This window comes from Azolla caroliniana, unplaced genomic scaffold, assembly GCF_043228905.1.
Source record: "Azolla caroliniana isolate FFs.n. ecotype wild unplaced genomic scaffold, voAzoCaro1.0.p SCAF_22, whole genome shotgun sequence".
Classification (NCBI taxonomy): Eukaryota; Viridiplantae; Streptophyta; class Polypodiopsida; order Salviniales; family Salviniaceae; genus Azolla; species Azolla caroliniana.
This window is the reverse complement of record NW_028230457.1, coordinates 1,547,784-1,572,805: the sequence shown is the minus strand read 5'-3', so window position 1 is coordinate 1,572,805 and position 25,022 is coordinate 1,547,784. Positions and strand designations below refer to the sequence as shown.

The 25,022-nt window shown below is 38.5% G+C and overlaps 3 protein-coding genes across 8 annotated transcripts; 2 read left to right on the top strand and 1 right to left on the bottom strand.

Moving 5' to 3' along the window:
• Window positions 1-4,663: 4,663 nt before the first annotated feature.
• Window positions 4,664-8,769, bottom strand: LOC147849748 (HhH-GPD base excision DNA repair family protein). Of its 6 annotated transcripts, none has more exons than XR_015531745.1 (8): window positions 8,249-8,769; window positions 7,456-7,515; window positions 7,249-7,371; window positions 6,447-6,544; window positions 5,655-6,051; window positions 5,483-5,576; window positions 5,211-5,319; window positions 4,664-5,113 (listed from the first exon to the last, which is right to left on the bottom strand). XR_015531745.1 is itself a non-coding variant. In XM_087337247.1 (8 exons), the coding sequence occupies exons 1-8, from the start codon at window positions 8,717-8,719 to the stop codon at window positions 5,030-5,032; spliced, it is 1,431 nt and encodes a 476-aa protein (XP_087193373.1). In that variant the 5' UTR covers window positions 8,720-8,769; the 3' UTR covers window positions 4,664-5,029. The 6 variants fall into 6 exon arrangements, 3 of the variants coding, with proteins under 3 accessions (XP_087193373.1, XP_087193372.1, XP_087193371.1); XM_087337247.1 differs by having other exon boundaries at window positions 5,211-5,314; XR_015531744.1 differs by having other exon boundaries at window positions 4,664-5,133; window positions 5,483-6,051.
• Window positions 8,770-9,328: 559 nt separating this feature from the next.
• On the top strand, window positions 9,329-11,102 carry LOC147849747 (NAC domain-containing protein 10-like). Its single transcript, XM_087336881.1, has one exon. The coding sequence runs from the start codon at window positions 9,409-9,411 to the stop codon at window positions 10,600-10,602; it is 1,194 nt and encodes a 397-aa protein (XP_087193007.1). The 5' UTR covers window positions 9,329-9,408; the 3' UTR covers window positions 10,603-11,102.
• A 3,902-nt stretch (window positions 11,103-15,004) lies between these two features.
• LOC147849746 (metacaspase-1-like) lies at window positions 15,005-18,851 on the top strand. Its single transcript, XM_087337105.1, has 5 exons — window positions 15,005-15,398; window positions 16,146-16,476; window positions 17,383-17,503; window positions 17,877-18,083; window positions 18,527-18,851. The coding sequence occupies exons 1-5, from the start codon at window positions 15,020-15,022 to the stop codon at window positions 18,581-18,583; spliced, it is 1,095 nt and encodes a 364-aa protein (XP_087193231.1). The 5' UTR covers window positions 15,005-15,019; the 3' UTR covers window positions 18,584-18,851.
• Window positions 18,852-25,022: the final 6,171 nt, after the last annotated feature.

The window sequence follows — 25,022 nt, the reverse complement described above, 5'->3', positions numbered from 1 at the left end:
ATTTCAATATATCTCTCTCGTCATTTCAATCTATCTTAAATACTTTCTCGCTAAAACTAGCATAAACTTCGAATCCTTCCGGTCCAGAACCCCGGCGGTTCCACCTCACGGTCCGCTCCTAGTGACGGATCTTCACGACGTCGTGTAATCAGCTACCGACATGTCCTTCTGTTGGACATTGCTCAACTCCTGTCGGAGTTGCAGCTTCCGAGCCGTAGTGCTTGCTGCGAAAACCTTCTTCAGGTTTCCCCAAGCTTCTTTTGGCGTCTTGGCATCTCAGACATGGCTCAGCAGCTGGTCTCCAACACTGGACGCAAAGCAGTACATCACTCTGCTTGCCGCTTGTTCCCACACTAGGAAGTCCTCGTGTGCCGCATCAGGTGTTGTGTCGTTAGCTCCGTCGACATAGCTCCAGTAGCCATGCCCAAGCAAGTACTGGTGCATCTTGTATGACCAAGATGCGTAATTGGATCTGTCGAGCTTCTTCAACGGGAGCGAGCTAGCCATTCCTCTATCCATCATTTCTCTTTCTGTTCTTACCCGGTCTTAGGGTTTGTCTTCAGATGTTGATGTCAGCTGCAGAGGTTCTCAAGCCTCGTGCTTTGATACCATGTAAAAACGAAGGTGCGGAAGCTTTAGACAACCGGCTTAGCCGGATAGCAACAGAGAGAGAGAGAGAGAGAGAGAGAGAGAGAGAGATTAACACACAGAAGGTACGCAGGAGAGACAGAGAAAGAGTAGAACAACTTAAATCTATTATCAACAACTCTGTAAAATTCTTTGTACATACAACGTGCTCAACAACACTATTTATACAAGTCCTAAGAGGACTAACCGAAGTACGGTGTACTTCAATGCTCATACAAGCGTCTGACACTAACTACAAGACATTAACTACCTAGTAGTCTAGGCTGCTACTAGGCTTCCGGTTACTGCTTGATCCGGCTAACCGGCTCCCCAGCTCACCGACTCGCTTGCTCATCAACTCACCGATCCGACTCATCCTTCCGGATGTCGATCCGGCTCAGGCTTATTCAGCCGATCCGGATCCGGTTGAGCTTGCCGCTCAACACATTCTAAGTCAAAACACATAGATGTTAGATACCATTGGGTTAGAGATGTGCTTGAAGAAAAGCAGATGCACATTGAAAAGACTCACACAAATGAGAATGGCTCCAACATGATGACAAAATGTTTGTCAAGGGAGAAGCTTGAAGTTTGCAAACAAAAGGCAAACCTAGTTGCGCCCCCCACTTGAGATGGGGGGGGAGAATTGTTGGATTTATCCACTCAAGTGGAACCCACGACATGGAGTCGGTTGCTGACTCAGTGGCGAAGCAACTCAACCTCGCCTAAAACTAAAATCGTTATAATTATTTTTAACTATATACATACGTTATGTATGCTTTTTTGGGTATGCTTTTTTGGGTGTGTGTCCTTTTTCTTTTGTGTGTGTGAATGTGTGTACAGGGACAAAGAAAGACGTTACTTTACAAGGCTCATAAAAAGGGTGCAAAAACAGCGAGACAAAAGTGTTGAGAGATAGAGAGGAAGAACAGAGCACGATACAGAGAAAACAACATATGAAAAACAGAGATCTAAGAGAGAGAGGTGTGTGAGAACGTTGTGAAGATTCTGCAGAAAGAGAGCTCAAGAAAAGGGCAATCGAGAGCAAGAACCCGTTGCAGAAGTGAAGACGAAGATCTCACGAGGTGCTTTCCGGACTACCCAAAGAGTCGAAAACAACTCTTTTGTCTATTTGTAACAAGTTTATTTGTTCTGTGTTTTTTGGTTTCTTCTTGTTGTTCATTTCGCCCGTTAGGGTGAATATTGTAACCAAGGTTGTAACCTTGAAATATGTGTGTATTCCTCTAAAGTGTTAGCTCTAGAGGCTGTCAACACCTTGTATACTCAGAAAATAGTGAATCTGTTTCGGAACCTAAGGTTCCCGTGGTTTTTCCCATTTTTGGGTTTTCGACGTTAAATTTCAGTGTACTCTCATTTTTGTCTTGTGGTTCTGTCTATTTGGAAACTTGTGGTTGTAATGTAAATCATCCTAATTCAGATCCATATTCCTAACACTTGTTTCAATTCTCTTGGCATCATTAGTTGTTGTATCTCCTTTGGCGGCAACAATTTTTGCATACTACCCTCAATGGGGTCCCCATCCTCTTGTGTGGATGTTTCTAGAGATAAACTTTCTTCTACATCTTCTGTGCCTCCTCTCTAGACCATATACAATCTGTTGTCCTTGTGCACCAAAACTTTAATATAAGGTAAACATTCTCCTCCATTTCCATCTTCCTTGAATGCATGATGTACTTGCACATTTCCTTCTTCGACAATTGTATGTGTTGACTCTAAGCAATCAAGGCACACATCTTTTCCTTCTAACAACATTTCACTTTCTCCTTGATATGCTGAGACAACATATCCATGTGACAAATTTCCAAGTTCATCAACTTAACATATGTTATCCACCTTATCATGGCTATGTCATGCGCTTGGCAACTTGTATCATCCCGAGATTTGAAAGGCAATCCTCTTTGATTGTGACCTTTGTGCTTATTAAGTACTTGCAATATGATTTCATTGTTGATACAATATCCCATAGGTCTCCCTTTATTTGGGTGTGGTTCCTTTGTCTTTCAATAAGCGCCATTGCTCAAAATTGGATTGCATAACAACCCTTCCTTCAATTTACTAGTTAATACAATCAATTCTTGTTGGGCTTAATCAATAGTCACAGTATCCTTCTTTCATACACATCCTTGTCCAATATTGGAACCTCAAACAACATTACCTTTAACCATTGCATTGACATTGTGTTATTGTTCCTATTTGAGCTTCATTCCCTAATTCCAAGGGCTAAGGTACATAAGTGTAATGTGAAAACAACTGCGATAAAATGCACAAGCCTCTAGAAACCGCCTTACTTTTGTTTGCGGCTTGCACTCTTTCATCTCATTTATAGCATTTACCTTTGCTAGAGAAGTCTTACGACCATAGGTACCACATAGAGGTCCCATACCCATTATCGTTGATTGACCAAATGTTGATTTCTCACATGAGAACGTCAAATGAGCATTGTTTAGTTTTTCTTTCAACACTTTGTTCATCACATTCACAACATGCACCATAGAGTTGGTAGCACCTTTTGGAAGAGTATACATTAGACTAACCGGAGTTCGCCTTGCCGTTATGACTCTACTATCCACAACTAATTGAAATTGGTCATATCTCGATGGTCTTCCATTGAATAAATTGACATTTTTTTAATAGTAATGAAGGAAATCTTTTGAGGAAAAATAAATAAATTGACCTTCCTACAAAATCTTCAACAAATTCATCTACATTTGGCCCAACCTCAACAATGTGAACCATTACTTTGTTCACAAGTTGAAGGCCTTGAGTAAAGAGTAAGGACCCATTCTACTTCAACATTGTGAACCATATGTTTGAATAAGGGATGGTTCAAGAATCCCATGTTATGATCTTCTTTTTCAAAGCTCATAGGAGATTTGGTAATTTTTAGTGTTCTTGGCACCGAAATTAACTTTAAATTCTACGGTACATGTCAATCCTAAAATGGTTGGGCAATGATAATTTTCAGGGCTCCACAAAGCCTCGCAAGCATTGTCAATTTGGAAGGCTAAGCTTGGGCTATATGATGGATATTGTAAAGAATTAGGAGTGATTCTGTGCAGCAGAAGAGATTGTGTGTGTGTGTGTGTGTGTGTGTGTGTGAGAGAGAGAGAGAGAGAGCCCAGATGGATTTCGACAATGGCATCTAGTGAATTAAGAGATATGTATGGAGTATATAATAGAGAGGTGAAATTTGGGTTTCAAACCCAAGACATAGTGGCTTGTAGTGTAACAACTTACCAATAGGGTAAGCTAATTACAATAAAAAAAGATAGAGAGATAATAAAAATAGTGTAATAGCGAAAATAGAAAATTTGTATTATCAAGAGAAAACAACCAACTACAAACAAGGAAGAGGAGAAGGTGCTTATGTCATCACGTTCTCTCTATGTTCTCTCACTACAACCACCTGTTGGGAAGGAGGTGAAGACTTAACTACTTGGTAACTATGTGTCATAAGTCTTAACTTCTTTGACACATTGAGTTATGATACAAAGTGGTGGGGTGTTCAGACACTTGGCTATTCCTAAAGTATGTTCCCACACTTGGGAAGTTGAGTTTGATTCTCAACAAATATGCACTTGAGATTCACTACAAATTATGTTTGCGAATTCTGCTACTTTAATTATGGGTGCAAATTGGCCATTGTTGCTTTGATGTTTTAGGAATGGGAAAGAACGGGTGTTCTAGAAAGTTCAAAGCATGATGGAAAGCACTATCAAATTCCTTGGAGATGATATACTAGTCAATACGCTTGGATCAAGTGTCTAACTCAAAGAATTTGAGAACTAATACTCAATCAAAACCCAAAGCAGAGCAACACCATTTGATGCACACTTGGTGCAAAGTCATATTTACAGAACTGAGGTTTGGCATCACAAAAAGCTCATGCAATGAAATAGAGAAAATTCTATATCATCATGGCTATGGCTGTTGCCTACTTCACAAACATATGAATGATATATTGCAACCTTTGAGAGCTTTGCAAAATAAATCTGTTATTTCACTTTGACAGAAATGAGGAACAAAAATGGAATGATCTTCTCGATGTTAGTTTATACAGATGAATTGAACTGCAACAATTGGTCAAGTGCCATTCTGCAGCTTGGGTGCACTTCTACAGTTTATTGGTGCCTTTTTTGGGTAGATCATCAATGAGGGTGATATGCTTGTGTAAAGCAATGCCACATCATTTACAGAAAAAATACTATTGATCTGACAAAGAATTCATCTTTCAAATTATGAATAACAGGTCACCAGGAGGTGGCCTAGTCATTCCCTGCAGGTCACAAGTTTGAAATCTCCCCTCCCATGGATGCCCTCACCCGTTGGTGGCCATTCGTCAGATCGAGCAAAAATGTAGCACTAACGCAGACTCCATATTTTATCTACATTTATTCCTTTTCCTTTTTGGCTTCGATCCTGCAGAAATATGGTCTTTCCGGAAGTTCAAAAACATCTTGTACACCTGCAATTTTTATTCAGTGACTCTTACACCATTAATCGATTTGAGATTCTATTTTAGTAGCAAAAAAAAGAGGGTTCTCTTAAAGATCATAGCATACCTTTTTAACACCAGTTGTTAGACCAACATTCAGCATCTCCGTTGCAGGGACCCATTTTGCTTTGATCCCATTCAGTTCCACCACTTCAGTTGATGGGCTATCATCTTTCCTTCACAACCATCACACCACCACACTTGAGGATAAATCAAACAAGTTTCAATGCTCTTTAGAAATAATGGACAAGACAATTCATATTACATGTGTGCATGTGTATACATATATCTGTGAGCAGTATAATAGAAACTTGGAAGAGAACAAGGGAGTAAATATACCAGGTTCGGTTGAGTATATACACATCCACTCAACCGTAATATGCATGCGAATGTGGCTGAATACATGCACAAAGCTTCCCAAGGCTTTTCGTTCCTTGCGAACAAAGCAACCATCCTCAATCCGAAGGCCTAATTTGACTTTCAAATAGCTGTCAATAGCAGTTTGACATACCCTATTGCTGGCATTGGGACCACTGAGGTTAGCAGATGGAAACTCCCACAATCCCGCAAGCAATCCTGTCTTGGGCCTTTTCACAAGCAAAAGTTTACTGCTTGCTTGTGACTTAACTGAATCTATAGCAGCAGTAGATATGCATTCAAGAACACAAACAGCAACATACTCCAGTCTAGGAGATGCCTTTGCTACCTTCATAGGGAAATCTGTTACTAATATTTGAGTTGCAGACCCAGCAGTTTCTTGAGATAATGCAAATGCTTTGCAATATTTATGAATGGGACAAGATGAGCATTGAGGACTAGTAGGCGAGCATATGGTAGCACCAAGTTCCATGAGGGCCTGATTGAGATCTCCGGGTCTTTCTTTGTCAACAAGCTGCTCTGCTAGAGACCTGGGATCCACCAGAAGCATATGAATATGTTGGACTTATTAAACTAAATTAACAGTTATAAGATGGTCATTTCCTCTTTTCCACTTATTTTCCAAAAAGTTCAGCTCATTAGATCTCACCATGAATAACTTATTAATGCTTTGTATTAACTCACAGACCCCATTGGATTGAACCCATCCGGATATTGACACATTTTTTCACCATCTATCTCAAACATGTATTGGAATTTACAATAAGTTGCATTATAATAGATGAAACTTCATATACTAAGTCTCTCATCACATCTAAAGATAAATTCAACCTTCATGAAGACAAAATATGGTGCAAGCCTCACAAGAAAAAGGAGATCTGTGAATTGCAAATAAGCACTATACACACTGATTAACATAATTTACCATATCATCTTAATTGTGCTCAACTCTTTTGGGTTGTCGGATATAGCCTTTAATCTACTCAACACCCGAATAACATTGCCATCCACCACAGGCACTGGCTGCAACATCCAAGATGAACAATAGTCGTTATAATTATAACAAGTAACATCTCTTCTACATTTAATTTTCTTTTGCAATCAAATTACACTGCTGAAACTGCATGCAATAAAATACATCTAATTTGCCAGCATTGAAGCACAGGTTTTCAATTGATGAACCACTCAGCAATTAATACCAAAAAACTGGATTAAGGTACTCAAAAGAGGCCTGTTGAAAAGAAATTCAGTAAAAGCAATATAATGACTTTAAATTTAACTATACATTGTTGAGACTGCATGCAACAAAATACACCTAATTTGCCAACATGGCAGCATGGATTATGGTACTCAAACAGGCCTATCAAAAAGAAGACAATGGCTTAATTTTAACTATACACTGTTGAAACTGCACGCAATCAAATGCACCTAATTTGCCAACATGGAAGCATGGATTTTCCACTGATGGACGTCCCGCAAGTTGATACCAAAATACTAGGTTAATATACTCAAAGGCCTATCCAAAAGAAATCCAGTGAAAGGAAGACAGTAACTTTGAATTTAACTAATCACGAGATAGAATGATTATCATTAGAGAGAGGGATAATTTTCAAAACTGTTGGTACTATAGTCATATAGCATTCAACAACTAATACCAACTAATTTTGGCAGGACAACAGCATGAATCCATGTAATGAGAAACAATTATAGCAAAATGATGTGAATACCTGACCAAATGCAATTGACGCTATAGCCCCTGCAGTATACTTGCCAATTCCTCTTATCTTAAGTAACTCTTCAGCAGTTGAAGGAAGTAAACCTTGTTCAGATTCCACAATCTGTTTTGCTCCCTAAGTTTTGTACTAAAATATGTTAGCAACAAAGAGAACCCCATAGATTCGTTAGAGAGATACCAAACCTTCAAATGCATATACCTCCAGTAGAAAACGTGCTCGTCTATAATATCCTAATCCAGCCCAAACTGTGTTAACTTCCTGATTACCAAAATAAGGATACACAGTAGGTTCAACATTCCAAATTGCGATTTGGTCACAAAAAAACGACACAAGGGAAACTTTCAATAAATCAACAAAGAAGCATCACACAGATACAAATTATACAATGTAAAAGAAATCTTCCACGGCATACATTGTTTAATACTTATTCTCCACTACCATGACACGCATTCCTGATAGCAAATTATTATCACATGAACAGCATGTTGACACCAGTAATAGCAACTTTTGAACTAGCTCATTCGAAGCATTCAAACATATATATGCTTTGTAATAGGTGTTTACATATGACACAAAATCAGAACCATTGTTCAAGGGAAAATGTGCCATTGTCACTGGTTCAACTTTTGTGCTTGCTCATCAAAGTGTTTATAAATACATGCATACGTACGTACATATATATATATATATATATATATATATATATAGATATATATATATATATATAGATATATATATATATATAGATATATATATATATATAGATATATAGATATATATATATTATTCAATCGGTGTTTACATAAGACACATATAATCAGAACCATTGTTCGAGAGACAATGTGCCCTCATTGCTGGTTCAACTTTTGAACTGTTCGTTCAAATTGTTTAAATATGTATATTTATTTACTCAGAGAAAATACCGAGAGAACATTTCTAGAGCAACCCAAATAATTAAACAAGATAGATATGAGTTCGAAACCAAACTCACCTCTTGAGAAGCCAAAGACAAATCTTTTATTGTAGGCCAAGTGGACATCCAACGATTGAAATACTCTACAACGGTCGCGACGCGGGTCTGTTGAAGCATAACCTCTGACACCCATGTGGCATAAGCTCTCTCCTGTTGCTTCTTCTTCTTCTTGACATTGTCCTCTTCTTCTTCATTGTCATGCTTTGTGTTTTCTTCACTTCCTACGTTTCTATGTATTTTTCTCCATGGAAGGTCTCTTTGGTGGACATTATACCACTTCAGAAGGCCAGACCTAATAGGGGACCCTTCCTCTTCTTCCGCAAAGCGAAGAGTGAGGTCTTCTATGTCGGCTATATATGGTTCTTCCTTCAAAGCCTTCACTTTTTCCTTCCTTAAACGTGGAACACGGAAATCAGAAGAAGAAGAAGAAGCTGATGATGATGATGATGAAACTTCTGCAGTGAAGAGTGTGGCCATGGATAAAATCATAAGCTTTTACTGTGTGTGATCCATCTTGCTTGCCATTCCCGCCTTCCTTTGATTTGTTATTTGAAAAGCTTGATAGAAGAGTCTTCTGCTGGATAGTGCCTCTGAATTTATCAGAAATTACAAAATTAGGCCTCACTCATTCAATTAGCCCCCAAATCTAGAAGTTAGCTACTACTAAAATGGCTATTATTAACCCACATACATACATACATACATACATACACACATACATACATATATATATATGTATACACTACATACATAGCATACATACATACACACATACACACATATACATACATATACACATAAACATATACGTATACGTATACTGTTTATACGTATACGTATACATGGACACATAACTAGCGAATCAGCGTGTGGCGTGCAGAGTGCTTCACCTGTGTCGCTTCAGCCCTACTTAATCTCTCCCCATATCATTCCATTCATTCCATTCATAGCGTTACCCCCCCATCCCCACCAAAAACAGTGAGATCGTACCAATTCTATCTTCAGCACCATATTAATTAAGCATTCCAATTTGCTGCCGGATTCAGATCTTCATCATAAGTTACAACATCTTCCGACAGATCTAGTCGTTCTAATTGGTAATTCCATCCATCAAGGAAATTGCCATCACTACATAAAAAAAATAAAAGAAGAAGAAGAAGAAGAAGAATTGAATCTCTATGCCAATGGCTAGTCCTTTGGACATGCCGCCGGGCTTCCGATTCCATCCGACCGACGAAGAATTGGTGGGCTACTATCTCCGTCACAAGGCGGCGGCCGGATCGAGCTCGGCCGATAGCTCCTTCCATCACGCGAGAGCCCGTGGCGAATCGCCGATCCCTATGTCCGCCAGTCATGACACGGACATGGACCCGGCCTCCGTCCTGGCTGTCATCGGTGATATCGAGCTCTACAAGCACGACCCGTGGGACCTTCCGGCACTCTCGAGGCTCCCGACACGCGACCCCGAGTGGTACTTCTTCAACCCGCCCGACAAGAAGTACGCGCGCGGGTCGAGGACCAACCGCGCCACGAAATCGGGCTACTGGAAGGCGACGGGGAAAGATCGTAAGATCCTAGGGCCCGCGAGCCCTAGCGCCAGAGGTGCTTCGGACACGCCCACTATACTCGGGGTGAAGAAGACATTGGTCTTCTACAAGGGCCGTGCTCCGAGCGGGGAGCGGACCGACTGGATCATGCATGAATATCACCTCCTTCCGAGTACTACTACTACCCACGAATATGATTCTCCCCTTGGCAGTGGTGGTGCCGATGGATCGAGCGGCCCGGCCGAGACTTGCGACACCTTCAATGATTCCGTCGTCCTTTGCCGTGTCATGAAGAAATCCGTGGGCATCAATGCCGGCACGGCATCCGTATCCCGACAACAACCCTTGCAAGCCGGCGTATCGGCAAGCAATACCTTGTATCTTCAACAACAACAATGTCATATTAGCCCCATCCATCATCCTGATGGATCGGACCGGGTTTATCATCACATGCATGCCGGAACATCATCAACAACTAGTAGTTACGAGAATGGCGGCATAGGGAGGATTGGCGGCACCGGATCACTCGGGAATATGATCATGCGGCCCTCGCACCAAGCTCGTTCCCCAGTGGATATCAATCGTAACTTCGGGATGTGCACCGAAGCTTTGCATTTGGCGGACCATGGTGGATCGGTGATGCCATTCACGCCCCCCCGAGATTCGATCCAACTTCACGAGTCTTCGGCAAATGTGTCGATCTCTAATGTCCGAATGAGTGCAAGCGCGACGGCGCCTCCTCCTCCCACGAATTCAAGCTCATGGATCACTACCATTCTCTCTTCCAATGATGATGACTTGTCTTTCTATGGGGCTCTAATTTGAAGGCCATGTAGCCTATTCATCATCATCCTGCTAGTTCTCCAATGTAAGTAGTCTTAAACTATGTCATATATCATCACATTCTTTAGATATTGGATCACTTGAATCTTGGTCTTGGGTCAAATCATGCCACATAGTGATTCTATTGACAATTCCTTGTCACCATATGTTTAACATCCATCTCACCTTCTCATTGGTATATATTATATATATTACCATCCATTTGGTACTTGGCGTGAGCCCCAACTATGTATTCATTGAGATCCTCCATGCATTAATTTGTTCATGGAAACCTCACATCATCCTATATATATATCAACTTTCAAGTGACATTATCCTTGGGATACACTTATACCCGTTACTAAAACCAATAAGGTCCAAGTATATCTTCTCTATGAGATTTCTTTAGTGTCGTTTTGTTCAATCTTGGATCCAACAAAATTATTTACTATGTATAGATGTAAACTTGTAAAGAAAAGAACACAATAAATGGCTTTCATTCATCTTAGACTAGACGTGATGAATTTTGCTATTGATTTCTTGTTGCTAAGTCATCCCACAATATACTAGCTCGTAACAAAACTTGAGAATGGTTAATATTCATGCATGAGGATGGTTATTACTTCACCGTACTTATAATTAAATTAATGATCAAAGAAATTGTGTATAATGAGAATTATCCTGCATAATCTATGACACTTAGCCTTTGTATATCACCTCCATGATCATTTTTTGCTCGGGCAAATTCAACATGGACTAGAATCTATCCATGTCCTCCCTACCATAGAATTAACTTATTAAGGCAAGTCTTCCTCGTGCTACGAATAAATAAAATATACGATAACTCAGACTCAATAGGTAAATTTACCTTATTGAAAAACAAAAGTTTAATTCTAAATTTGTAATTGTGATTCTCAACATCAAGAGTAAGTGGTAGATTTGAGCCAAATCTTCATCGTTTTAGTTTGAGGTTTCACAAATTAGCAAATTGCTCCAAAAAACTTATGATTTGACAACCTTGACATTTGTTTTCCGAAATACAAAGGATGAAAAATGACAAGATTGACCTCTCTAAAAGGGAATTGGTAACAAATCATTATACGAACTTTTTATTAAAATGTTTGATACATGATATCCTCCAAGTTGACATTGAGCACTCCCTTGTGGGTAACAAATGGGTAAAAATCCTATTGTTATAATGTTCATACAATCCAAGAAAGTAGTAGGGTGGCTAACTTCTCATAATCAACTTCTTGAGGTTAGAAAACAACAAAAAAGAATGGGTATGATATCATGTAGGATCATTATTAACAAGGCATGTAATCAATAGCCAATCATTTTTGAGCCTGATATAGAGCATCCAAGTTGTTGTAGACATGTAAACCCAAATGCATTGACCAACTTTGGCAAAAGCTACTTTAAAGTGCCCATAGATTTGGATAAAATTCAAAGAATGTGTTCACCAACGAAAATATTGTATACATGTTCATGAAGCCACAAATTGAAGGGGACCTATGAATAAAGTCAACACACAAGACAAAATCTCCCAAACATTAACTTGGAATGTGTAGTTGGTTTGTGTGGTGTACATCTCAAATTAACTTTGGAAAGTTTAGTATGACCTTCATGAACAAACAAGTCTTTGATAGTGACTCCTTGCTTTATTGACTTAGTATGGTTTAAATGTTTACAAGTGGAAACTTTAACATGATCTTCATAACATACTAGGTCTTTGATTCCTTAGAGTATGACACTTTAATTAATTACCCCATACTAATCACGTGACTATTAACGCAAGAAAACTTGAATAATCTTAAGATAGACCAATGATTTAAGATGAGACAAGTCATGTGACCTTGACCCATATATGTATGCTAAAGCACGATGTGAAAATTGCATTATCTTCACAAAATTCCACATTCTAGGTATTCTTTTAATTTACATAACTAGCATAATGCGAAGATTGCATTATCTTCGCAAAATTCCATCTTCTAGTTTTTCTTAACTTTGATGATGTTGTGACTCATGAGTTCAAGTCGTGTTGAAGCATTATTAATAACTTTTTTAGTGTTTTTAGTTTGAGAATACATTCACTTACAATTTATCTACAATTTGGTACAACAATTGATTTAAAAGAGGAATGCAATATAAAGAAGTTTGCATGTCTACCATGTAAGTAGATGAACTTAATAATGACAATGGTAAAACGTGATACAACATCTGTAAAGTTTTTCTTTTTATGATGTAGTCAAAGTTGCTTTTCAATTACCAAGCAAGAGGAGAATAAAAATGATGTCCAAAATCAATCCATGAGATTTATGCAAAAATACATTCACAGAAGCCTCCACAAACTTCACCAAATCATGTAAGGCAACATGCATGAGATTTATAAAAATTTAATTTCTTACAAATTAATTAACAAAACATGATCACAATATTAAAAACCCAAAATCTCCACAAACTCAAATGAACGATGATAACAAAGGCAACCAACACCACTCGTAAATGCACAATACTATGACGAAATTCATTTCTTGTACATTACATCACAATGATGGCCAAGGGACATGGTCAAAAACCTCAAAGACATTTGACTTAGTCCAACCAATTTCTAGAGAGACAAGCGAGGCGATTTCACGATAATGCATTTCTCAAAAGAGGCGTCGTTCACAAATATGATGCAATGAATAACACAATGGAGAAACCTCGAGGTGCCATGTCAATGTGAGAGTTGGTTTACGAAAAAATCACACTTAAGAACAACCCGCATTAGATTTGGTTGATCTAAATGTGCACAATGTTATAAAGGAAAGCTATGATTTTGCCACATACATTAGGTCAACAAATTTTCTCATGGAATAAGATGTTGGTACATCTTGGATTTCCTGCTTTTGGTGTTTGGGAAATCACTTTATACGGGATTATGTGTTTGATATGTTTTAATGGCTAAACATATTTAGTGAAGAATAGTTGGACACTTACAACTATTTACTCCTGTTCCACCACTAGAGTCACTGACAATGAAAGAGAGGTGGTACCATATGCGTTCAGATGAATGCACTATTATCTCACAAACAATAACATGCCACTCCTTCTACCTCCTCAAATTTGCAGGGCATGTTAATGCACTCTTGCAATTTGCTAGTAATCGGGGGGATCGTAGAAGGAAATATACTCTCCGAACTATGGAAATAAGGTTCACCACTTTGAGAAAAAAGGGTGTTCTAGTGGCAATATTTATCTGACAGGATAGGCTTGCAATAGGATCTCACCTTGAGAAAAGAGAGAATTGTTCATTTTCTTTGTTTGAGAAGTCATAGAGGATTGTAAAAAATAAAACGGAATCACTTTGCTATGGAGTCTGGACTTGTCCATCAAGAAGGACTTCTGTCCACCAACTAGTTTGGCCTATATATTCTCAACCATATGGTTTGGGCATTTGGGGCAATCAAGGTATGTATACAGGTCGAGAAACCGTATACTCTTTCTTTATGGGCATGGGTCCACCCACTATTTTGCGTACATTATATGTCGAGGTAATCCTATTGGGCACCATCACGATACGATCTGTATCCGATTTGTGGGAAATCTCTCAACCAACATCTGATTTTTGTCAGGAATCTCTTGACCAACATCTCATTCGTCAGAAAGATCTCTCGACCAACATCTTTTAATTTGTCAGAAAGAATTTCTCGCCTTCAATGTTGGAATAAGTTTGCCTGGTCCCCCATTCACCCGTGACCCACCCTATGGAATGAAGTTTGTATGTATGTATGTATGTATGTATGTATGTATGTATTGTATGTATGTATTGTATGTATGTATTGTATGTATGTATGTGAAAAGGTCTTCAAGGAAGAAGGCAGAATCATGAAGAAACAGAATCTCTTCTCTATAAGAAGAGGAAGAAGAGTCTGTCTGTCTGTGTCTCTCTTCTCTGTTCATCATCATCATCATCAGCGATCAGCGATCAGACAGATCCCCATCCAAATAAGAAAGAAACAAAGAAAATCAAATCTTCATGACCCAAGACAGACATAGACCCAGAGATCGGCATATAGAAAACCCACCTCCTCCCCTTCTCTCAGAGAAAAAACAGAGATCTGTTCTGAGAGTGCAAAACCAGTGGTTTTTTTTTTATCTGAGAGTGCAAAGTCAGGAGTTTTCTCTGAGAGTGCAAAACAACCCAACAGGGAATTCCTCTCTTACTGTCCTGAATAAAACGGGGGAATCGCTGCCTTAGGGTGCAAAGACCAGGTATTCTCTCCGTCTCTGTCTCTCTCTCAGTGCGCGAAAGCCGTTCCTTCTTTTGTTCTTTCTTAAGATTACAAAGCAGGGTCGTTTCATCCTTTCTGTAAAGACTGCAGAAAAAACAGGGGTGTTTTGTTTCCCGTGGCATCTGAAGTAAACCCCAGGAAAGATGTACCCGCCCCTGCCGCCGCCGCCGATGCTCATTGATTGCTCACATTGCCGGATACCGTTAAGTCTACCGCCGGGTGCACAATCGGTTCGATGTGCCATATGCTTTGCTGTCACACAAGTCGCCCCTTATACACAAGATCAATCTCGTGCTCCGGTTTATAACAACCAACTCCCCCATGTAATTCATCCACCAAGCCCTACACAACATTCCCCTGTTCCGCCAAATGCACACGGATCGAAAAAAGCCGTTATCATTGGGGTTAGCTATAGTGGGACTTCCTACGAGCTCAAAGGATGCCTCAATGATGCTAAGTGTATGAAATTCCTGCTCATGAACAAGTTTCAGTTCCCAGAATCGTGTATTCTCATGCTTACTGGTGTGTGCTCAACCTCAATCTTATACTTTGATTTTCCTGAATCACAATTCTTGTATCACCATCTTAGGGGGCATTTGGTTATGGGTTGATTGGGTCTATACCAACAATATGCTTGGTTTTGCTTTGAGAAATTTCATCACTAATTCACAGAGTGATAAATATTGGCACAATGTCTTTAATTCAAAGTATACATGCTTTTCCATTGAGTTTTTATCACTATTGTAAGAGGCTTAAGTATCTACAAAGTCTTGATTGCAATTATGCTTGGTTTTCTTTGAGCACTCATGAACAATTTCTATAATACCATTGTAGGGAGCTTTTATATATGAATTCGTGATTGCAAATAACCATTTTCATGGATTATTCATCTCCAATGCCAGTCGAACCATAGTCATCCATTTACTAATGGGCCTACACAAGCATAACTAACTCCTAACGATCTAGTTATGCGCTTGCTCAGAACATTTTGTTTCTCAGATCCTTACTTCAATAGGTAGCTACGGTGATGGAGTGTCCAAATTATTGCAAACATAGTTCATCAAATTAGTGTTAAACCTTCGTACAAAATTCATCAAATTGGTGTTAAACATTCTTACAAAATTCATCAAAATGGTGTCTGTCGTCTCTTGCTTGGAAAGGTTCATCACATTCTTAGTTGCTTTATGTGCTGTTAATTGGATGATGATGAATCCTTGAGTTTCATAAAGAAACAAGATACTGATTGATCCTCATCTTTCTGATATGCAGAGAACCAGACAGATAGACTGAAATTACCCACAAAGCATAATATAAAGATGGCTATGTATTGGCTTGTACAGGGATGCAAAGCTGGTGATTCTTTAGTTTTCCACTTCTCAGGTCATGGAGCTCAACAGCGTAATCGTGATGGTGGAGAGATTGATGGGTTCGACGAGACAATTCTTCCTATGGATTTTCAAACACAGGGGATGATTGTGGACGATGTGATCAATGAGTCTCTCATTAGGCCTTTACCGAATGGTGTGCGGCTACATGCGGTCGTAGATGCATGCCACAGTGGAACTGTACTGGATTTGCCTTTCTTCTGTAGATTGAACAAGTAACTGAAAACACTTCCTCCTTAAGTAATTTACCTAGAAATCATTAATGTATGTATTTAAAAGAAAAAAATGTTCTTGGCAATTAATTTCTCATTCTTTTTGCTTCCTGGATGACTTCTTCTTTGAGAACGTCACCTACTAGTTAGAGATATAGGTGATGTATCCCCGTTATTTTGACTTGTCTATTTCATGTGTTTTGATATTGAATGATGGTTTGATTTTTCCCAATTATAGACCCAACAGCATTACTTCTTAATATTTCCTTGGAGCTTAAGGCCAGCTCAATCTTAAGAACCCTAAAAACATATTTACCAAAATCGACTTACAATTATTACGATGGATATATACTGTAACTCAATAACATGGAAGATGTGATCACATGGAACCATATATCTATACCAAAGGGGAATCTTAGCTAGCTACATGTGATACATCATGATTTAGAACATAATGTATCATGGCTAGATATATATTTTTCGAGTAGTTCTTGAGGGTTACGTAACAGCATCACTGATTTTTTGAAAATTCTGCGTTACTGTGTAAAATATAAAGGTGAAAGATCCTCTAAACGTATTGCCAAGTTCTCCTTGATGTCTGTGTATAGTGTACACTATATGGTCTATTTGCAACGTAACATATTGAGTTCTCCTTGATTCAGAATATCGTATATGTCTGTGTATGTTGTATATTATATTGTCTATATATTATGTGACATGTTATGTACGTGGGTATGTTATCAATTGCTTTAAATAAAATTATTTTTATGATGATAACTCAATTACTAAGATACACCTTCACAAAATGGGTCTTCTTGAGGTGTGAATTTTGCTCATTTTTCAATTTGAGTTCTTAATAGTCACATCTGGTTTTCTCATCGTGATAATCCTCTGTTGCTATCTTCATAGTTATGGCCAATATGTATGGGAAGATCATCGACCACGTAATGGGATTTGGAAAGGAACTAATGGAGGAGAGGCTTTTTGTTTCAGTGGCTGCGATGATGACCAAACTTCTGCTGACACATCTGTAAGGCATCTGAAGATCTTTAAGAAAAGTTCTAACTTTTGTTCCAACACTTCTTATAATTTTTGGCTCAAAAACTATAATGGTTAGTCGACGTTTCTTGATTGTGTTTATGGAGGAAAATATCATATGCTTTACATCTTGCACTTGTGGTATAACCATTGTGGTATGATCATCTACCCTGTGGCCTGACTGTCCACGAGTCTTTTAATGGTTCTTTCTGTCACACTATATGCCTTTTCTTTTGACTGTATTTGAATTTATATGAAAAATGCACCCTCATGAACCTTCCCGTGCTAAATCAGTTGGAACATGCTAAGTTCAATTATTCTTTCATCAAATTGTTTGAGCGATCTAACTGATAGCAGTCATACAGGCGTTGTCACAAGTCACATATACTGGGGCAATGACGTTTTGCTTCATTCAAGCTATTGAAAGAGGGCATGCAAGGACATATCGAGAGCTCTTGAATTCCATGCGATCCGGAGTGCGAAATACAACTACCAGCCAAAGTGGAGGTACCATAACTTCTTTGATTGAAATGCTTCTGTCGGGTGGGAGTCTTGCTGGAAATAAAATCCAGGTGTGCATACAACTCTTTTAACTAAAGATTTAATATGCACTATCGCACGCACACAATTCACATATAAGATCATTATATTCAATCACCAACTTCATCTAAGCGAGATAATTTATGAGCCAGACCTTTGTGTCGCGTGTTTTCGTTTCCTTTAAATTCTTTTCTATAATTTTCTTCTTATGTTTTGGGATTCATGAGTGTTACTACTTGGTTCATTTCTAAAAGCTTTAAATTTTCTAATTCCTATTTGATCAGAAAGTTTAGCTCGTAAATTCGAAACACACTCTCACTCGCACTTTCTCACTGGCACCTTTCTTACTTCTCACTTTTCTAACTTGATTGGCCTTTCCAGAAGTGTAACTAACATTGACATATATGTTTTCTTTTCGTTACAAGATATCTTGACCATGGCTAATGTTTTCTTTTGGTTGGGCTGTGTGTATTAGGAGCCACAACTAACAGCGGCATATCAATTCAACATTGACAATCCCTTCTACATTTAATAATTAACAATGGCCCATTCTGTGAAGAAATAAAACACATAATTTCACCATGAGTCCCAAACACGGGCATTTTGTTTTTCGGTAATACTGTATATAATTGTATGGAAGACATATGTTATGACTTCTGGTGGCTCTTAAAATGAAGAGGCTTACTGTATCCTATGAAAGGAGCCGTTCTTTTATTGCACTCACATTGTTTTGTAATGAAAACTACTCGCGTTTTTTTGTATTTCCCTACGAAAAAATGAAACAGCAATTCTTGTGAGTATTCAAGTGCAACGATTTGAAAGGGATAATATTTTCACAATAGCCACAAAAGAAATACAAACATATTTCTGATTATGTGATATGAAATTAGCCCCCGGACATCAGTTACATGGATGCCAATGCAGAACAAGAAGTATTGAAAATTCACATATTAAAAGTATGCATGTATATAACATGAACTCTGTGGAATAAAAAATTGAATCCTAAATCCCAATTCCTACACAATAAACTATTTGGAACAGTGGACCCTAATTCAAGTATAGTGATGAATTCATAGATGATGTCAATGCAGAGTATTCCAAAGGAAAGCATGACCTTTTTATGGTGACTGATGTTTATCTTACGATATTTAGTGACGAAACAATATTCGTTGATTACAAATATGGACCCTAGAGTTTAGACATTTCATGGCTTGTTGGCCATTTTTTGGTATAACATCTTTGTTGGCGATTAAGCTTGAGTGTTGCATTATCTTGAACTTGCATTCTAGATTCTTTGATATTCTTGGTGATGCATAGTTGGGACACTTGATATTAGGACTAACTTGGGGAATGCATAGTTGAGAAATTCGATACTAGGACCAACTTCAAAAATTGATCGTGAGATGGGGTTGGAGGAGATGATTGTTTGAAGAAGTGGAAACGATAAACAAGACATTATGTGTGTAGTGCCATTTGATGTAGCTCTTTGTTTGTTTTCAATGAAAGATGCATTATTTAAAAGGGGTCACAACCAACTATAGAATTTAAAAAGCTTGTAACCCAAAGATTTTGAAAACAATAAAAAATGGATTGAGTGTTTAGAGATCCATAATTCATTGGGAGCATCTCATTTGCAAAAACACTGGTTGGAAACTCCCATTTACACCACACCACAATAAATGGTGTTCCTTGACAAAGGCTTTGCAAGTTCACAAAACTTTGATGAATTTTGCCATAGAAAGTTGCATTCAAATGAAAATGGAAATAATCTCTTTTACAAAGTTCACAAGCACCTTGCCTCTTTCATTTTTCTTCATCGAGGACACTTTAGGATCAATCTTCCAGCACACCATCTTTTCACATGCCTTGAGAGCACCACCCATGCTTCATTCATAGCATTGCATGTTCAAAACATGTTGATTTATTAAGGTGTGTGGAATATGACTGACGAGCGTATTGTGCAAGAACAATTTGTCTTAACCTTAACTATCCACTTGCAAAAGGTTAGATGTCTTTATCTTTATCCTTGAAAATTAGGACTACCTCTACTTTCTTTTCAAATTGGAGATGTAAAGACTAAACAATTACGTCTATATTTTTACAACAAATTAAACCATGCGGCATTATGGGATGTAATTTACAACATGGGTTATTTGGCCTCTCCATGTTGTCTCAATTAGTTTACACAAGTACTTGCATTGTGAAATAATATTTGGAAGGCCTAATCCAAAAAGCCTTACACTTTATGTTGTATATTTCGATCTTATACAGATTGGAGCCAAGGCCACCTTCTTTAACAACTTTCCCTTTGTCAAGAAGTATAACACCTCATCATTAATCATTTTTTGTTGGTCAAAAGATTGAGAAAAAGGAAGCCGAAAGGAGATGGAGATTAAAGTCAATAGTAACGGCTACAAGTTGAGATTTGAACAAGTCAAGTAGAGAAAAGGCAAACAACCTCATTGGAACAAAGTCAAGAATAGGAGGAAGTACTAGAATGTTCCACGAAAGGAGAAAACAATCAAGAACCCCTATCATCTTCCAACAACAATATCTAATCCCACAATGCAATGTAGTAAAAACTAGAAAATGTTTACCCGCCATGCAATGTAGTAAAAACTAGAAAATGTTTGCCCACGATGCAATGTAGTAAAAACTAGAAAATGCTTACCCACAATGCAATGTAGTAAAAACTAGAAAATGTTTACCCACAATGCAATGTAGTACAATAATATGTTTACCCACTCCATAGCTAGTTAACCATTTACTTCACTTGATTTTGTTGTAAAAGAAGAGAATAGAATACAAGAAGAAGAAGTGAATTGACATATCTAAGAGACCAAGAATGCATCCGAAGAGGTGTAGAAGAAGCACACCCATGTCTTTAAAAATATAACAAGTGTTGCAACAAGAAAAACTCTTTGCATTCCTTGAAAATCATAGAAGTCCTAAGCACATGATGATGAAACAACATTCGTTTGTTTTATGACGCCATTCGGCAAAGCAAAAGAATTGAAGATGCCATAACAATTTTTTTCATAGTCTTTTTGCAACAATTTTTTGTCACGTGGGGTAGGAATTTGAAGCACATGGCCAAGCCTTTTGACTTCCCATCGTATAAGACTAAGTCAAAAAAGAAGACCATGGACCCCAAGTGATTGGCACACAAAAAGATACCTTGGGACCCCATTTATTAATGTCGAAACATTGTGTTGTGAAACTCTCACTTGGTGGGTGATCCTTGTGTGTGTGTGTGTGTGTGTGTGTTGATATGGAAGAGAAGAGCTACAAAGGAGTGCGTAGGAGGAGTTGGGGCAAGTGGGTATCGGAGATCAGGGAGCCGAACAAGAGGTCCCGAATATGGCTCGGCTCGTATGAGACACGAGAATCCGCCGCTCGGGCATACGATTATGCAGCCGTGTGCTTGCGTGGCCGCCACCAAGTGGCTCTCAATTTCCCGGAATCGCCGCCGCCGCCCGAAGCGGACGAAGCTCGGTCATCCGGTGTGTCGCCCAAGTCGATCCAACGCATGGTCAATGCTTATGCAGCCGCGGACAAAGGCCTCCTTGAAGTGACGGGTATAGAGACGGACGCGGATCGGCCGACTGTTTCTGACGAGGATCAACACCCACCCCCAATACAATGTGAGCACAACATTGTTGTCGACCAAGAGTACAGTGTTTATATGGGCCTTGGAATCGAGGATCCTGTCCTTGTTGATAACCGGCATAATATGGACGAAGTATCCGCCGGCTCTCATTATGATGGGAATCATGACCACGATCCACTAGTTGAGGGTTGGTCCTCTTCTTGTCATTCTCTTGCTGACCATAGTGACACCTTATGGTCATTCTAACACCCTATATGGTGCATAGCGGTACCTTATGGTCATTCTAACACTCTATATGGTGCATGGTGACACCTTATGGTCATTCTAACACCCTATATGGTGCATAGTGACACCTTATGGTCATTCTAACACCCTATATCACCATGTTAACAATGTATGGGTACTCACCCTCCATACCATGCTAACACTTTGTGGTCATTCTAACACTCTTTTTATCTCCTAAGTTCCCTAAAGCCTTATATTTTCCAAAGCTCTTCCTATCATTACAAGGGCATCATCACCTAGGCTAACTTCCATTGGTCATTCTATATAGCATTGCTCAAGAATCATCCTTCTTTACAATTGTTTTTTTGCCAATCAACCTCTTCCTTATATTACCACAATGACATATCTTCTCATATTTCTAACATCACATCCATATCCCAATTCCCAACTATCCCTTCCGAAATCACTTCTTCATTTCTCTAAGTTGCTTCTTGGTGTGATCCCATTGAGTCCAATTGATCATTTCAAAACACCCTTACCATTATTTCAAACTTTTTCTACATTTTCTATGGATTCCAATAAATGCACATGTGATTGCATTAGCATACTTCTTACAAGACAATCCAAAACTTTTAAAGGGATCATATTGATGCCATATGTGACTCCCCCATTTAATTGCTTCAATAAAGACACTCTTCACAATCTATTTTGCACTCTAGGAGCGTTTTAGTTTAACCATGGATTCATGTGGATCCCTTCTTTCCTTCATTCTAAAAGTCTATGAAAGAATCATGCAGGTCTCTCTTTTGATACTTTCTTTGAATAGATGTCACCATTGCATAGCAAGCAATGACCTATGGGACTATAAGTGCTTCACGATTGAAAGTAATGTTTTGGAATTGTAGAGGATGTCCATGGAATAAGGGTTTAGGACTCAATGATGTAGCTCAAGGTATGAATATTATATTTTTGGCTGAAACATGGGAGCATGAGGCAAAACGTATACCTAAGATAGACGGTTACCTCATAGAATTGATATGGCCTCACTCCAAAGGGAATATTGGGCGTGCCGGGATAGCATGTATCTACCATGAGAGCTTAGATAATTCTATCAAAGTATGCAAATATGATGACTATAAGAGATACATATGGATAGAGGTTAATTTGGGGAAAGAGAAGTTGTATATAGTTGCATGTTACATTCCTCACAAAGACTCAAACTACTATAGTAGGTTTGGGTTAGATTGTGATGATCCTTTTACAGAGTTATGCCATGATATACTTTCATTTGAGAAGCTTGGTAAAGTTTTAATTATGGGAGACTTCAATGCAAGAGTTGGAAATTTCCAAAACGTGGAGACATTTGAAGAAAATGTAGTAGAACATTGTCTATTGCATGACTCAGAGGATTGTGTCATGTCAGATTATGGAAAACTTTTGATACAAATGCTAAATTGCACAAACTTGATTATCCTAAATGGTAAAACGACATTCCCATTGACAAATGTGCTCACATGTTTACCATCCTGGGGTGGAGGAAGTGTGGTTGATTATGCATTAATGTTGGCATGTGATCTATCATTGGTGAATGTGTTTAAAGTTGGTTCTCTATCTCCGGACTCAGACCACAAGCCATTGTACTTAGAGCTTGCAATTCCACATTCCACTAGATGTCATGAAGTGAAAGACGAAAAGAGATGTATCATCCGACCTTGTTACGAAAAAGCTAAGATGTATGCAAATGAAGTGGAGAACCATTTGTTAAATTTTTCTCTAAGCAATGATGTTAAAGAAAATTGGCAACATTTGAAGGATATAATCCTTAAGGTTGGATGTCAATGCTTTAAGAGACATGTGGGTGGCCATAAGGCGTGTAGTTTTCCATGTAATTCTTGGTTCGACGATGAATGTAAGATGTATCTCAAATGGTTTAAGTTCATAGAAGGGGGGAATGAAAAGATTGTTGCATGGCACATATACAATAAAGTAATGAGGAGAAAGAAAAGAAGACATTTCCAAATGCAAGAGATGAAAAAGAAAAACTTGTTTAAGCTCAAACCAAAATTAGCATGGGGACAACTCAAGGATAAGAAAGAAGATGTGAAAGGTCACTTTACAAATGAAGAGATGCTAGACTATGTACAAAGGTTATATATGCATGAAGGTGTGGCTCCTATGGTTGAGAAAATTGAAACTCCATGCACTACATGTATCGATATTGATGATGTCAATAAGGGAATAAAGAAGATGGCAAGTGGGAAAGCAGCAAATTCAACCTACATCTCAAGTGAGCTTTTAAAATGGACAATGCCACACACTCGTCATTGGATAATGACAATTTTAGAGCAAGCTATAAACAAGGATTTCCAAATAATTGGCTTATGAATTGGATTAAACCAATATTTAAAGGCGGAGATAAGAATCAAGTAGCAAATTATCATACAATAATGGTGAGCTCAACTATTGCTAAATTATATAGTACTATTATGGAGCAAAAGATAAGCACATGGGCTGAGAGTACAAGCAAAAGAGCACTTGGGCAAGCTGGATTTAGACCAAAACACTTCACCGTGGATCATTTGGTCACATTAAGAGTAATCATGGAAGAGAGTCGACTACAAGGATAAACACTTTATTGTTGATTTGTTGATTTCAAGAAAGCTTTTGATACCGTACCACGAAGTGAGCTTTGGAATAGAATGGTAGACATTGACATGCCATTAGAGTACCGAGTTGCGGTTGCACACCTATATGGACAAGTTAAATGCCAACTAAAAATGGATGGTGGATTCTCAAAGAGCTTTTTAAATAACATGGGGGTCAAGCAAGGATGTCCACTATCACCCACACTCTTTGGCTTATGTATTGATAAATTAGAAGAAGTGGTGAATAAGGTTGCAAGAGAAGAAGGATGGAATGACCCCAATTTGATGCAACATGTTATCTTATTGCTTCTATATGCAGATGATGTGGTACTCTTCTCATATGATGTTGATAGTATGCAACGTTTACTTGGGGTATTAGAAGAATTTTGCCATAGTAGTGGACTAGCAGTGAATGTAGAGAAAACAAAAATGATGGTAGTGCAAACCATCCAACCTCATCATTACCCTATGCTCACATATAAAGGTGAACA

What these genes read in the sequence shown, in the direction of transcription:
- LOC147849746 (XM_087337105.1), top strand. Translation starts at nt 15,020, where the DNA reads ATGTACCCGCCCCTGCCGCCGCCGCCGATGCTCATTGATTGCTCACAT. An exon ending in GTGTATTCTCATGCTTACTG is followed by an intron (nt 15,399 to 16,145) that starts GTGTGTGCTCAA and finishes TCTGATATGCAG; the next exon opens with AGAACCAGACAGATAGACTG. An exon ending in TTCTTCTGTAGATTGAACAA is followed by an intron (nt 16,477 to 17,382) that starts GTAACTGAAAAC and finishes CTATCTTCATAG; the next exon opens with TTATGGCCAATATGTATGGG.
- LOC147849747 (XM_087336881.1), top strand. Translation starts at nt 9,409, where the DNA reads ATGCCAATGGCTAGTCCTTTGGACATGCCGCCGGGCTTCCGATTCCAT.
- LOC147849748 (XM_087337245.1), bottom strand. Translation starts at nt 8,719, where the DNA reads ATGATTTTATCCATGGCCACACTCTTCACTGCAGAAGTTTCATCATCA. An exon ending in TGTCTTTGGCTTCTCAAGAG is followed by an intron (nt 7,516 to 8,248) that starts GTGAGTTTGGTT and finishes TTTGGTAATCAG; the next exon opens with GAAGTTAACACAGTTTGGGC. An exon ending in TATATACTCAACCGAACCTG is followed by an intron (nt 5,315 to 5,482) that starts GTATATTTACTC and finishes TGTGAAGGAAAG; the next exon opens with ATGATAGCCCATCAACTGAA.